Source organism: Eleginops maclovinus, chromosome 11, assembly GCF_036324505.1.
Source record: "Eleginops maclovinus isolate JMC-PN-2008 ecotype Puerto Natales chromosome 11, JC_Emac_rtc_rv5, whole genome shotgun sequence".
NCBI lineage: Eukaryota > Metazoa > Chordata > Actinopteri > Perciformes > Eleginopidae > Eleginops > Eleginops maclovinus.
This window is the reverse complement of record NC_086359.1, coordinates 22,910,084-22,926,599: the sequence shown is the minus strand read 5'-3', so window position 1 is coordinate 22,926,599 and position 16,516 is coordinate 22,910,084. Positions and strand designations below refer to the sequence as shown.

Sequence of the window (16,516 nt, the reverse complement as noted above, 5' to 3'; positions counted from 1 at the left end):
AGACCTGAGTACTTCTACTTTTACTCAAGTACAAGATCTGAGTACTTCTACTTTTACTCAAGTACAAGACCTGAGTACTTCTACTTTTACTCAAGTACAAGATCTGAGTACTTCTACTTTTACTCAAGTACAAGATCTGAGTACTTCTACTTTTACTCAAGTACAAGATCTGAGTACTTCTACTTTTACTCAAGTACAAGACCTGAGTACTTCTACTTTTACTCAAGTACAAGATCTGAGTACTTCTACTTTTACTCAAGTACAAGATCTGAGTACTTCTACTTTTACTCATGTGCAAAATCTGAGTACTCCCCCCCCCCCCCCCCCCCCCCTGCAAGTTGCTTTTTCAAAATGAATGAATCTTTATGTTCATTTAAATTGACTAAGTATTTTGCCTTGTTGCATCATTGTTTTCTTGATCTACATCTCCGTTGCTTATTTCGAGCATTTTCTTGGCAAGTTCTCCTTTCGTAAGACATGTTTGATCTCGGTAGGACGAAGCTATCGTAGTAGATAATGTATAATAAAGTGTGCTGGCTAACCAGATGACATACTGCTTTGTCGCCTCCTCCCTTCCCTCCGTCCTCAGCCTTCCTCCCTGGATCCTCCTCGCCGGTGTGTAATAATACGATTGACTTTGCTGCACGTTCCCGGGAGGAATTCCTGGTGTGTGGTGACCCTGAGTCTCTCCAGTGTGATTTCAGACGCAGTGGACAGCGGTCATTAATCACTTTGGGACTGTGACGATGAGACATGTGTGTGTGTTTGGAAGTAGCTCTGTTTTCCTTTTCATCAGCAAACCAAGCCTATCTGTTAGTGGGGAAGTGATGTTGGGAATGCCAGCGGCGCGAGGGGAATGCCTGTTTTGTTGTTCTTCCTCTCTCTGTTAGTCACTTCCTAGTGCTTAGATATGACCTCTGGCATGTTGCTTTCTCCATGGGGCTCTGGCTGCAAGTCGGGGATATGGAGGGCCGAAAAAGTGGCTGGCAGTGTGTCCCCGAGGCAACGGCATCTCACTCTTTACTCACCAGTCTTTAGAAGCAACATCCTGTTAGAAAAGGCTGAAATGACCTCCATCTGTTAAGGGTTTACTTCCTAGCTTCCCAAAGTCACAGTGTGAGTGAGGAGGTGTTTACAGTGAGCATGAGGTCACAATGTTGTCTGACATCTCCAGGCGGCCTCAGATACGAGTAGGGGAAAACAAACAGATGAAATAAAACAAAATCCTCAGGTTGATGTTATCAAAGGCATATGCTTGGACAGCTGAAATGCTGAAACGTGGGTGTTATCAAAGATTTCAGAGCATCAAGGTCTGAGAAAACGTGGCCTTCAGAGTATCACATCTGAATCAACACTTGAACCTGCAGGGTTCCAATGCTGTGAGCAGGGTCTGACAGTGGAGTCCAGAAAACAGCCAGCGCTGAGCAGTGTGTGTTCTGCTGTATTCTCACACTGCTGCAAGCGCCTGTAGGTCACAGTTAAAGGTGGGGGGACCCTGTATCTGATCTCACTGAGGATTAACGGAAGACCATGACATATTCCCCAGGGGGCACACACACACACACACACACACACAGGAGGCATCCCGGATGCACATCCTCAGCAGTACACACACACACACACACACACACACACACACACACACACACACACATGCAAAGCATTCAACACATGTCTGCACATACTGTACAGTACACACACACATCAGAGCGCATCTGCTGCTGAAGACAACAGAGCCACGGCTTGTTGAGTTAGTTGCTAGGGATATAACTTTTTTCAAATCTTACAGAGGTGTCATATTTTGGCAGAAAAGTCCATTTGAAAATTAAAAGCTTAATTACATTTTTGGTCAAAGGGTGAAAGTTGCATTCATGTTGTGTAAAATATGACAGTTTCAAAAATGTATTAATAGGGTAAAGTGATGAGTTGACAATATTTTGGACAGACATAAATATTGGCTTTAACTTGACTAGTTGGAGGAAGAATAGCCAACAAAAACCAGGTGGTAATAGTTCTTTTAATAACCATAATGACAAAGCAACCAATGAAAACATCCTTTCTCACAAACCTAACACCAAAAGCAAATGAATTCACTGTCGTTCCAAAGAGAGACATCGTATCTTAAAGACCTGGTGCATGTTTTATCATTTGATGACCTTTCTGTGAAGGACTACTATGTTCTGTATCCAGAAGTGAGCCTCCCAATAAAACACGCTTATTAGTTAGTTTTCAGAAATAAAGGCTCATACAGTTTATACAACAGTATTCCCTCTGCTTTTTCGTTCCCTTTTGACATGGCCTGCTGCCACTCAGCAGCTGCTGATGGGGCTCACTGCATGGATGCGGCATCTGTGTGTAAGCGAGCTAAATATGGCAGGTCCTGGCACTAAAATCTCACGTGTGTTGTTGGAATTGTGTGCTTCCAAACACCAGATGTCCTGGTTCAAGGGCAGAAAGAAGTAACGCAAATCCTCTTAGATTTTTCTTTTCTTAACAAGCACTTATTCAGTTTTTGGGTGAGAGGTTAAGAGTGGGATTAGGTTTGGGTTACTCTGAAGGTGAAGGTGAGGTATTTAGAGTTTAGATAGCTCTAAGATAAGCATTTAGATAACAAAGTCTCTGCCAGTATGTTGATGTGTGTGTCAGTCCTGCTTGGTTCATTGGACTGTTTTCTCCCAAATACGGTACCCTCCTCAGTGGGAGATCAGCAGACATAAGCACATAATGACAGGAAGGGATGAGTCCAACCTTCAGTCCCCGATAGCAATGATAATGCTCCCTCTACATGTCAGCATATTCCTCTCTCACCCTTCCCCAACACCCAGGGATGTCTTCACAATCCTTCATGAGCAAGTGCTAACTGAGACATCTGAGGGGCACCAGTGGGACTTTCCCACCAAAGTAAAAGTTCTCTTTGTTACTGCTCAGAGGCAGATGGACAGGCTGTTCGGACGCCTCCGCTCCTGTTTGATATTTCAGTTTAACGAGACACGGAGGTGGCGTCCGTGGGATGGGATCATAGACCCGGACCCAGCTTCATCAGCGATCTACAAGTGTTAGCGAGTGTAAACGCCTCTGGCTCCAAGAACGGCCACTTTAAGGATTCATTGCATATCGTAAAGCCAAAGAGCTACACTCTCCCAAAGTAAAATTAATAAGCAATGAACCCTTTTAATCCAACCATCCTTTATTGACATTTTCACACGGAAAGACCTATAATATGGTATGCAGTATGTACCAAGTGCTGTTGACTGTGCTTATTTGGAATGTATGCGTTTCTTGAGTGTCTTAATGCCTTTGTTTCCAGACTCTGCTGGCGGCGGATCAGGAGGAATAAATCCCCTGCTCTTGTGTAACACCATGTTTGTCTTTTTTTTCCTGTCTTTAACAGATTCCCTTTGTACCCCAGAGGAGAGCGCTTTCATTTTGAATACGGTGTCTACTTACTCAACAAGAACATTGCCCAGGTATGAACACACACATAGTGCACGCATGTTTGCATGAAAGGCAAATGGGTAGAATGTGAGTAGAACATTTTCTAAAGAAGAAAATGTTTTAAATACACAACATATTTCTAGTGGAAGACCCTTATCCTATCCATGTCAATCAAAGGGAATGTACACAAGTGCTTTCAATTGATATACTCCATTTGAATATTAAGAAGTTGATCATCTGTGGGAAAAGCAGAGCCTCTTGGCCATTTAATACAAAACATAATAGGAATTGAATTACCTTGAGTAAACAATGCATTTGTTGGGGACTACTTTCACCTGCCAAAGGGTGTGCTTGGACGTATTTTATTATGGAGGGGCAGTGTATGTGGGACAAAGTGATAGTACAGTTCCCATGTTCAGTGTAATGATGAAATGTGTTACCTGTTTTAGCCATGCTAGCAGCATGTTAATATGGATGACGACCAGTTTGTACAACAGTTTGGTCCAGATTGTAACTGAAGTATGGGTGGAGTGGGTTGCCATGGCCGTTTATACAGTTGTTAAAGTTTCCCTGAACTATAACTTACCATCTAGCTCCATCAGGTCAAAATTGTAGTCCAGGACCTTCAAAACAAGGACACGAGTAGCTCCATTGCCCATAAACATATGATATGATAGATTAAGCTTGGGCTACACAAGCAACACTTGTTGTAGTGTCAATTGATTTTATTTTTTGGTCTTTTCACCATATTTGTTGACAAGAAGAACAACAACGGAGTATCACCACACTCTGAAGGAGCGGATGTGTCTGCCTGTGCAGCTGACATTTCGTACACAAGTTGAATTAATGCTGTAAATTGGTTTCTCTTCTCCCCCCATCTCCGATAAACACCTCAGGGGATGGTTGAACCCTTGACCTGTCCCTGCTTATTAAAGTACACCTAATATGTTGACCTTGGTTACTCCCTACATTCATCCCTCACACCATTTGCATTCCATTGCCTGTTTTCCTCCTCGTCCAGGCGGGAACCAAGGGCCTCTCCACTGAAAAGGACCGGGCAATTATCGTTAGCAGGTGGCTGACTTTAAACTGCTGCACATTGGGAGGTTTAGGGTTCTAATGCCAGACCACAAGCTGCTTGCCAATATCTGAATCTGCCATCTTACAGAGGACCAGAGTCCAAGAATAAGAAAATAAGCCAGATAAGAAAACATGTTGGACACCAAATGAAAATAATTGCTGTGCAAAACCATAAAAAGGAACGATAAATCAGCGTGTTATTTCATGAATCCAAAATAGAAACCAATATTTAATCTGGTGTACATGTATTTTAGCGTTCATTGTACATTATGATGACACTCATCCATCATGTCTGAGCATTATCGTGATATAGCTATATTTCACACAGTTTTCCTGTACAGCATACAACCCTTCCTGTCTTTAGACCCTTCATTAAGTAAGGAACAATTCTCTAAATATAGTATTTGACAGGTAAAGTGAAAGAAACCTCATAAGATTAACAAAAAAGGATCACTTTTGTGGACGGACAGACAGAAAATAGAGGTTGTTTTTAAAAAATTGTCGGACATAATAACATGACAGTATGGACAACCACAATGACTAAAATTATAGATGGATTGTAAAAATATGTGGGCATACATCTCCGCTTTCAAGCCTTCATCAACTACCAAGACTGAACACACACACATCGACTCGCATTTTGCACTACTGTGACCTAAATCAGACACCTGGAAACAGTTCAGCGTGAAGCCTCAAGAAGGCTCTTTATATTGCTCATACATATATTTGTAATACATTGAACTTATTGTACTTTATTGTTTGTTACGTTGAAACTGATTCCTAGTGTAACCTGGTTTAATAACACACTGAAAAGAGCTTATTGCAGAGTGTAAATTGAGGATGAGGTTTTTTTAAACCTTAATATCCACACTGTACTGTATGTATGCATCAGAGAGGAGAGGGATTTTAATATGCATGACATACACACGTAGGTGGCTGGAGGAGAAGTATTCTCTATCTGAATCTGCTTCCCGGTATTAACATTAGAATAACAATTCTGAATTTGCGGTGTCAGGGATGGAGAGATGTCTCCTTTGCTACTCAAGAATGGAACATGTTCTTATAAGCTTCAAAGGAATCCATGCACAGCAGGGGGAAATGAGGTCCAGATAGTCAAATGTTTTACCTTTTTTCCATGAAACCAATACAAAAGGATTCAATTTTAAGGTCTTGAAAACAGATGTAAGCCATCGGCTCTAATACAGGTGGGCACATGTGAGAAGTGTGTGATCTGTAAGGATGATAATTTAATAATTGACAGCATGACATCTGTGGCTCATTTCTTTCCACCTCCTGGACAAAAGCTGCACAGCAACTCAAATATAACTCATGCACACAAGAGAGAAACAAATTGCTCTTTGCATCTTCAATGTAAGGTTGCATAGACACAAACACTTATTATTTGTACGGTCAGTAAAGCTAGAGTTCCCTGCTCTTCACAGCTTGGTATCCAGTCTATGCTTGGTATAGCAGCAGTATTTGACAGTTTGATATTTCATTTTCAGTCTCATGCATTCCATATGTGCCTGACTACGTCCACATTCAGATTGGGTATATCAGGTTTACTCCAAAACAATATAATGGTTCAACCTGAGCGCTCCTGCTCCATATGATAGTGATAATACACCATTGTTTCAAAAACTGAAGCAGCAGCAAACATGTCACAGTCGATAAAAAGGAATCCAGTGAAAACAGAAATTCCCCATGCATGTTTGGTCGCTATCTAATTCAAAAGTGTTCTCCTGCGAGTCTGGGATCACACACGTAACACTGGGAACATCTACACAACGGTTCAAGGCTTCACGTCATTGCTCCGTGTAAATCTAATAAGGATTCCTCAAGCTTTTCATTCTCAACTACTTGATCAGTAAGGCTTTGTTTCACTCCTGCTCTGAAGTATTTGTCTTGGTAATAAATGGATTATTTTGTTGCCTTCTTTGGAAATAGTGGCTGTACTAACCTACACCTGGTGGCTGGATCCTGTACTGCTCATATCATTCACTGACAGCATTGTTGTTGCAGGATTCAGTCTTAATTATGTTTGTTTGTAACTGTTCTTCCTTGTCTCTAATGTTTGTTAAGCGATGCATGTTATGCAGCCCTTGCAGAGCCTGTTGGATGTCTGGCTGTGTGATACAAAGCAGAGGTCTGGTATCAGAGCAGACCGTCTGATTGGCTGGTTTGCTGACGGACTTGAGCCTGGGTGGGAGACATTAGCTGTCCATCTCTTATTAAATTGCCCTGTGTGGCTGTCTTGGAAAGCGATACAGAGACGCTGGTCGACCCTGGTTTGATGTGGCGGAGGGAGAAGTTTGCTTTTATTACGCCTCAAGTCATGAGGCCAGGGGCAAGGCTTTATCCTGGATCGGAGGTGGTAACACACTCCCAGGTTGCCACCTCGGGTCAATGTGATTGACAGGAGGAGTGAAGAAATACTTCATGGACATGCAGCCATTCTGAACAGCTCCTTTCTATTTCTTGTGCAATCAGTACATATTACAAAACATCTGAGTGACTCATGTTTACGTGGAGTGTTAATATGCATATTTTCTCTTTGGTCCCAGTTAAACTTATACCAGAAGTTAGATTTTCTCTCTGCAAAGCTGTTAAATTAATGGCATTTAGCCGTCATTTCCTTGAAGTAGTTGGCCACAGGTATGTAGCTATGCCTGATGTGCACAACCACTGGGACCTGCCATTCCTCCATTCACAGAGACAAATTGTCCAAGTGAGTGTGGCCGACTCCAAAGGAAATCCAGCAGCCTTTTGTCTGGAGGCACGCCATGTGTTAGCACTGTGTTGTCCACTAGGCTACGTTGTTGTGGAACCGGCATGTGGGGCTGATTAGATGACAACCAATGCTATGCTAGCTCTTTAGGCGCAGCAATTAGCTTTTAGTCACTAAGCTTGCCGTATCATATGTTGTGGGCCCCAGGCACAGGAAAGCTAGTATTGGAATTAAAACTCAGCAAGTTTGTTGTGGCCCGAGCAGGTGACCTCTGGGTTCACCTTTATTTGAGTCTACTGGGGAAAGTCGCCTGCAGTCTCCCAACTTCCAAGTCTCAGTGCAATCTTACACCATGAGCTGCAGGCAGAGTGCCATTCTGGTGGTCTGAAGCATACGTCAGATCGCCTAGTGCCGTTAAGAGTGGCAACTGTGGCTCCATAAAACATGGCTGTGACTCATGGGGGAGCCTACTGTGTTTAGCGGTTAGTGGAGGTGGCAGCAAGCGGAACAGGAGCCAGTTTGGTGAAGGGATTATTTATTATTAGGTGCTCCAGCAAGAGTATATTATGCATGAAAATGACTTTTTTTTATTTATAGATAGAATCGGAGGATGAAACCCTCTTTATTCGTCACATACATGCACACAGCAGAGCACACACAGTGAAATTGGTCCTCTGCATTTAACCCATCCTAGTACTAGGAGCAGTGGGCAGCTATTGTTCAGTGCCCGGGGAGCAATGGGGTGGGGGGAGTGTAAAAAGAAGAAGTGGGAAATATGATGTGGCATTTTACAATATTTTGTACATTACTACTTATATTTATACTTATACTTATCACTTACTTGTTTGCATTATTTGAACATGAAACTGTGAAAAAAAAGAGCTAGGTTACATCAAAATGGCATAGTATGATCCACATAAACTAATCTGGTTTGAATACAATATAAGAAAGAAATGTTTCATCCACACGTCTGACTGGATAAGCTGAATGCGGGGCTCCATCAGTTTTCTATTTCTAACCCTAACCCTAAAAGAATAACGATATAGGAATTAACTGTTCTGTCGGTGTCATCAGGTTTAGAGGGGTGACTGTAAGCATGCATAATGTTCTTTTGACACGTTCCAATGTTAAGGTCCTTCCTTCACCTCGGTTTCAAATCTCATAACCCTTATCAAAAGAGAAACGACAAGGTCTTGGCATCGCCCTTTGCGGACATTAGCTCATGTGATTGTGCTTCGATAAAAACCATATGACCCAAGCAAAGACATGCACAAACAGAACATTACACAGCTCCCTTCCACTTCACAACTCCCTCCACATCAGGCTGAGTTGCCAAGAATCTACACATTTCTCCACATATTACCTTATTTCCCTTCTTCTGTGAATTTCTGAGATGTTGCAGTCTGGGTTTTATAAATACGGTTGGCTCCTTAGAGTTGGACAATGGTATGACCCGATCTCTTTTGTCACATGTCTTTCCTTCAATTATATTGAATGAGATAGGAGTGATGGCAATAATGTGTCAGAGCCAATACCCTGAACCCACCTACAGTGAGTCGAGGCATTCATAGGGACAGACCGATCTGACGGATCCATTATTTGCTATTTAAGGCATTGCTCCTATCAGATAAGTCCGTCTCTATCTGGTCAAATGTGTGCATTTATTCACTCCTCCATGTCTCGGATTCTTTTAAATAAGAATCAAAACATTGTTAGACGAGTCTATTCCAGGTTTCACTCACAAGCCTGTTGTTCTTCCTCTCCTTGTCGATCTGAGGTCTGCGGTTTGTGACTCACTTCTCGGTGTGTTCCAGAGAAATGTTAAAAAAAAAAATAAGAAAAACAGATGATTACATCTACACTGTCCAAACAGACTCCTCAATGTTCAGAAATCATAATGCAGCCCACTGTATGTTGTTTGTTTACCTGAACCCTGGACCACGGTTCCCCAGGCTCCGCCACCATCGCTTACTTCCAGACAGAGCCTGGAAGTAATCAGGCCATTTCAACGGCCGACTGCCACTCATTGTCTTCATCCTTCCATAACAGCCACATTTGTTTTCCATTTTACAGGGATTGATGTGATAAAACATATAATGGACATGACAGGCACTAGAAAAAATATAGTGCCAAGTCAATGTAATTTATGTCACTTTCATCCCAAAAGAGAAGGATGATATAAGGTGTGAGGCAAAAAGGGACTGTTTTTATTTTGTATGCACCATTAATGTGTTTTTGCTTTAGCCCACAGAAGAACAACATGAACCTGCATCTGTACTCATGGCCACATGCTGTACAAATGTTGGATAATCACCCCCTCCTTATATCTAATAGGGGATAAGTTAGAAACCCTGAGTTTGACTATGTGTTTTGAATTTGAACACCATTAAGGTGCCACTTAAACAAGATGCCTGTTGACAGTGAAAAGCATGTGATTAGTGTACTTTATTTATCACATTTCAAGCAAGAAATGATTTTTTACAGGTCATAAGTGGTGGTGTGGGTTGTATTATGAGTTTGTTAACAGCTTGACATGACACAACAGGCTGATGGCTCTCAGCCCTCTCCCTCTGTGATTGATCCAGAGAGAGGAAGTCCCTGTTTTCTGATGCTGGATTTTATATTAGGTCTGTCAACGGTTGTAGTCTAAAGCCTGTTTTATCTCATTGTTTTACACGGTCTGTCTGTAGCCTCTCCTATCTCATTTTGATTCTACCTAAAGTGCGTTCTACATCCGCTCTGTATGAAACAGGCCATGATATAACTTCTGTTATCATGTGGCGCAATCTAAATAATATCTGACTTGATTTGATATTATATGAATTGTTCAGACACTAAATCCTACTATACTTAAACTGTACCATACCATACAATCATTTACTATATTAGACCATACCATACTATACTACACTATACCCTACTATACTATGCCATACTATACCATACCATACCATACCATACTACTGTATACTATACTATACAATGCCATAACATACTATGATAAACTATACCCTACTATACTATACCATACCATACCCTACTATACTATAGTGTACCATACCCTACTATACTATACCATACTACTGTATACTATACTACACTTTACCGTACTATACTATACAATGCCATAGCATACTATGATCAAATATAGCGTACTATACTATGCTATACCATACTACCGTATACTTCACTGCCATACTATACTAAACAATACAATACCTTACCAAACTATGATAAACTATACCCTACTATACTATGCCATACTATACCATACCAAACCATACCATACTATACTATAGTGTGCTGTACGATACTATACTATGCCATACCATTTTATACCTTACTGTACTGTACTGTGCTGTACTATACTATGCAATACTATACTATAATGAACTATACTAAGAATTTGATCAGATAATCAGGTTGTATGTTTGCATTACAACATGCTGAATATTTTCAAAATATGTGAAATGCATAATGATTATAATAATTACTGCTGTCATATTTGTGGCTCTTGGTAAGTTTTGAAACACAAGTTGGAAGCAACCTAGTGTTTGTTTGTGTTGGCCTAGGCTGAACAAGAGAAGTGTAAAACAATCTTGAGCAGCTCCCGCACTCAGACAGGAAGAAACACTACTGAGAAATGACATTTAGATAAGAACTGTTTTTTCTGCTCCAAGAAAAATCCTGTAGAAAAAAAAAAAGTCTCCCAGTGGTTTGGTCGCCCCGTGGTTCTCTGACTGGAAGTCCTTGTTCAAGCTACCTATTAACCAAACCCAGGCCATAACGTACACTTCTCTATGCCCATGGGTTTTCATAGCCCTACTGTGTGGTCTCTGTTTTCCATCACAAACTTTTGTTGTTAGCTACAGCTCACATCCAGTGCCACTCATTGGCCAGAGTCAGTTGTTGGTGGGACCCTTTTTTACAACCAGAAGTCGGAGCACCCTTTTCTATAAACGGATATTTTCCTTTCTCACTTTATCAAGGAGATTGTGGGAAGGCGGTAGTTTGTCTGAGGTGCGGGGCTTTTAAAGCCTTTACCGCCCTGCAGGTCCCATGTTTGATAAGAAAGATTGGAAGCATGTGACACTCCAATCCAGACCAGTACAATGCAGAGTGGTCTGTCAGCCTGACATCCTCCAGAAGTTGCATTTTATAAGCCAGTCTCAGACCGCAGTTGTAAGTGTGTGTCACTGTTCTGTGGTTTCTAGTTCTGGGCGTGTGTATGTAGCGAGTCCGTCAGCATGCTGCGATTATGCCTGAGCTGCAGGGTTTTATGGGAATTCCTCTGGACAGCCACCTATGACTTTATGAAACACTTAAATTCGTCTAATTGAATTTCCACATTTTGTGGTTGGTAGTTCCAGGTTTGTCCATCACCGCAAAGAGGCACCATAGGCGCGCTAGTTCCACTAAATATAAGGATAGAAGTAAATGTTAGTTCTGTGTCTGTGTGTATGTGTGTGTATGACTGAGAGAAATGGAGAATGATCGGAGAGAATTTCATACAGTCAGTGCCAAAGTATTTTTTGTCTAGCTATTCAGAGAGTTTAGAGAGTTTGTGTTTGCAAGGACGTCATCGGATGGAGAGGATACAGTAGTTTCTTCATGGTAGCAGAATGAATGGGTCATTCAGAGAATACGGGGAAATGTTTAATTTGCATGTATTGTCTTTTAAGGTCAATCGGTGTTGATATGAACATCGTCCTCCCACAGGTCAGGGGTTTGACTGGAGGAGCTTTCTGAAAGGAGGGATTTGCTGTGATTCTGGGTGTTTGGAAAGTGTTGGCTACTCTGCTCCATCATTTACTTAATAGTGCGTCTGCAGTTTCCAGATGGTTTGAATTTGTAGCCAAGGCCTGTTTGTTTCAAGTCTGCTCTCCTGTTGTCTCCCTACATGCTATACTTCTCTGCTTCAGCACTGTCACTTAGAGATTACTCCTCCGTCTCTACTCCACTTCATGTTTCTGTGGTAATATTTAAAAATGCTGGCTTAGGCTCAGAGGAAAGTAACTGCTCTGGAGACAAAAGGAAAGACCAAAACCAATCAGACAGTCCATTACAACTCTGGAGGGTATATCTCTTCCATTGATCATAGTTGTGTCACTGTGTGTCGAAATATCTGCAGTTTTCTGTTTTTCTCTTGGGGAAGTTGAGGGGAAACTGGACCAAGACACAAACAAAAGATTTCTCTCTGCTTGTGGGCTTTTCTTGGCTGCCAGACCTCACTCTTGGGGCCCCCACTAACTTGTCATAAGAATAAAGAGGGGCAGAGACCAAGTATATTCTATGTCAGCAAGTTTAGAAAAACTTGTTTTTGTTGTTAATTCATCAAGCCCTGTGTGCTGTCACATGGGTGTTTGGGAGTAGAGGTATTCCATCATGAGCGCAGGACTTGCTGTGGCTCAGTGACATTAAACAGCTCTCAGAATAAAACAATGCTGGCCTCATCTGGTCACTATTTGAAAAAATATCAGACACCCTCACTCTGTAACTGCTGCTACCCAGTGCCTTCTGCTTCCATGTGGATTTCATTACAGCCCTTAGACTCTGGCCAATCAGCAGCTTCCCATCTGAATTAACACAGTGACTCTGGACAACTGATCTCTTTTAGTGGCACTCATCATCAAGTTAAGAGGGTCAGTATCCCCTAATTTGGTTTCATCAAGATAATGTCAGCATTAATTTCCTTCTCTGAACGTCAGTCGCTCCAACACTCCTCTCAATCAAACAAAAATTCACCTCATTAGGCCGGTGTCTCTCCATCATCCCCAATGTCAGCCTCCATTACTCTACCAGGATGAGAGCATGTGTGCTGGGTGTCATCTTCGCTGCCATCCAGCCCCCTCCTTCTGTCTATATTAATGAAGCGTCTGTGATGGGTCCAGGCCTGTTGTCCCAGAGGCCAAATAATCATTTTACAGTTATTGCGTAGAGGGGGCTAAGTGGCTCATGAAAACAGCTGTTAAATAAACACCAGCTTAAGTTTAAAAAAAGAGGAGGCTGCAACAGGGTCCTTTTTTTTCTCTTGCTTTGAAGATAATTATTGTAAGCTGTTTGGTCTAAGTCTGAATGAACAATGTTGCTTTGTTTTCTAAAAAAAAAATGAATTGCACTTACTGATAAAAGAGCACAAAAATACATACATACAAGTACAGTTAGTTGCAAATAAAGACAAGATATAACATAAAGTGCAAGAATGCTGCTCCTTAAACCAGGATAGGTTAAATGCAGAAACTAAATGTCAGTGTACGTCTGTGTATTTCCAAGAATAGAGAAGATTGTTTACATACATTTTTGTATGCATAATCAGTATTAACATGAGCAAATAAAACAAGACTAAAGAAAATTGCTACCTAAAGGATAATTCTAATGAGGCATTATTTGATTGGATTTCATAGGGAAAATCATTGCAATGTGAGATGTCGAAACCGCTGTTAAAATGTTGTTCCCATAAATGAATGATAAAGCTTTTATCATATAAGCTCTGAAAAAAATCAAGAGACCACTCCAGATTTTTCTTAAATCTTTATCTCTACCTGTATGGCAGCCATTCCAGTGTCTGTTGAATTCCAACACAGAGAAAAATTGTCAGTAGTTTATAAAATTACAATAAATAAATAAATCATTTAACTCAAAAGACATACCTAGAAAAAATAAAACAAGAGAAACTGATAATGTTGCAGTGGTCTCTTAACTTTTTCCAGGGCTGTGTGTATATATATATATATATATTCCCCAACCTGTTGTTGTCCCCATGAAAACAGACCCTATTTGAACATGTTGCAGTTAAGTCGTTGGCTTGTGCTTCTCAGACCAATTAGCAGGTTGTCCGCAGAAACTGCACACAAGCTAAAAACGCATCCAACTACAAATATACGTCAGCTTATGTGTTTGTTTTTATGTGTTTGGAGCTTTAGCCCCACCACAAGCATAACGGTCAGAGGAAAGCAGTTTGGAACATAGAGTTATTCCTGAGAGGAGCTGAATGTGAGAACCAAGCCTCCAGCTGCAATGTCAAAATGAATCTTTTCCATCTGAGATGACAAGACTCATTCCGCATGACAAACTCAGCCATACGACACCAATTGGCCAGTCTGCAGACCACAGAGTTATGATCAATAAATCCATCTGATGAAAGCTGCTGTTTGGATTCTTGGTTGAATGGTGATGTATTTTTTCCTTCGACTTTCATTTTGACTTGGTCAAATTGTATTATTTCTACAAACAGAGTTATGGCTGCAGAAGTCTAGGAGGACCTTCTCCTATTTATATCAACAACAAAAAAAGTGCAATAACTTGTTTTAAAATGTATTAAATCAGTCCAGAAAAGGCTACGACATGAGAAGTAGAATGTTATGAACTGGGTTTTTTTTCACATCTATTAATAATTGGTAACATCTCGCAGCGTTATCGAGATCCAGATAGCGGAAAGTGTGTAAAGTAGGTCATACATGTCCTTCAGAGTGCAATTAAAAAAAGTCTTCAAAGGTCTTATATTCAACTTGCTTCATGCAAGTAGATTCCCTGATTTAAAATATTTTATCTGTCTTACTTTTTAATGTCCCTCGTAAGATGAAAAGATGATGTTCAGTACAGCTGCTTTCCTGAAGCTGTAAATATTTGCTCAATATGAATTGGCTGCTGCAGGAGAGCTGGATTGACTTTAATTTTACTTTAACCTTCAGTTCAAGTCAGCTGTGGCCTCCTTCCAGCTCATTAGAGAGTTAGAAACCACAAATCCAACCTCACACTCTTTCCCTCATGCTGAATTAATGGAACAATCCACATACTTGGCTACCAAAAGTGCGGTTGGAAAAAAACATGACCACACAATAGCTATTTGTTTTTGTTCATCTGTCTGTTTCTGCCTCTCTCTAAAAGTCCTACTCGTGTTGGCTTCCTTGAGACCAAGGTCAAATGTTTTTGAAAACTTCCACCATGTTATGTATTTATGACCTATTATTTTGGACAAGAGTTTGACACATGAAGTTTCATTATTACATTTCAAATGCATCTCTATTAGGTGAACCAAATATTATGGGTTGTTTAACTGCATAGGGATTTAGTGCACATTGAAATAGGTTTCAAGGTTTCAAGGTTTCAAGGTTTTATTGGTCATATGCACAGCAGATACAGCGTATATGTTGGCAATGAAAATCTTATGTCGCATGCTCCTCCAACAACTCAACATACATGGTGCAAAAGATAAATAAAATAGTGAAAAAGAGAGAAGAATATTTACAATAACAACAATAAAGATTTGAGGATGTGAAATATATACATATGTGGAATACTTTGAGAGTATTTAAATACTTTACACTGTTGAATGAGGAGGTATGGACAGATGCATATATTATGTATAACAGATGTATATGGCAGATATGTATAATATATAGATATGTGTACTATAAACAGATATGTATGGCAGATGTGTATAATATATATATATATATATGTATGTATGTGTGTACTATAAACAGATGTGAGTAGACATTCACACAGCTCAGGAGTTCAGTAGTCTTATAGCCTGTGGTATAAAACTGTCTCTGAGTCTGGTGGTCTTGGTCCGGATGCTGCGGTACCGTCTGCCAGACGGCAGCAGACAGAACAGATTGTTGCTGGGGTGATGGGGGTCCTTTAATATCCTACCGGCCTTCTTCCTACACCGCTGGGTGTAGAGGTCCTCCATGGATGGCAGCTCTGTCCTGGTGATGTGCTGAGCAGTTTTCACCACCCTCTGTAGAGTCTTACGGTTGAGGGCGGTGCAACTGCCATACCAGGCGGTGATGCAGCCAGTCAGGATACTCTCGATGGTGCACCTGTAGAAGTTGCAGAGTATCCTGGAGTCCATGTTGAACTTCCGCAGCCTGCGGAGGAAGAAGAGCCGCTGTCGAGCTGTCCTGGATATGACCCTGGTGTGATGTGTCCATGTCAGGTCCTCACTGATGTTAACCCCGAGGAACCTGAAGCTGCTGACTCTCTCCACAGGAGTCCCGTCGATGGTGATGGGTGTGTGTGCTTCTCTCTGCCTCTTCCTGTAGTCCACAATCAGCTCCTTTGTTTTGCTGACGTTGAGATGGAGGTTGTTGTCCTGGCACCAAGATGTCAGGGCTCTGACCTCCTCTCTGTACGCCGTCTCGTCGCCGTCTGTGATCAGGCCGATGACGGTCGTGTCGTCAGCAAACTTGATGATGGTGTTGGAGCTGTGTGTGGCCACGCAGTCGTGCGTGAACAGGGAGTAGAGGAGAGGGCTGAGCACACAACCCT

The 16,516-nt window shown here is 41.3% G+C and overlaps 1 protein-coding gene across 1 annotated transcript in view; it reads left to right on the top strand.

Moving 5' to 3' along the window:
- The window catches only part of uvrag (UV radiation resistance associated gene), a 95,181-nt gene that overhangs the window by 53,039 nt on the left and 25,626 nt on the right, over positions 1-16,516 (top strand). Inside the window, exon 13 of the mRNA XM_063895821.1 lies at positions 3,392-3,467. Within this exon, the coding sequence (XP_063751891.1) occupies positions 3,392-3,467 (76 nt within the window). The remainder of the gene's footprint in view (positions 1-3,391; positions 3,468-16,516) is intronic.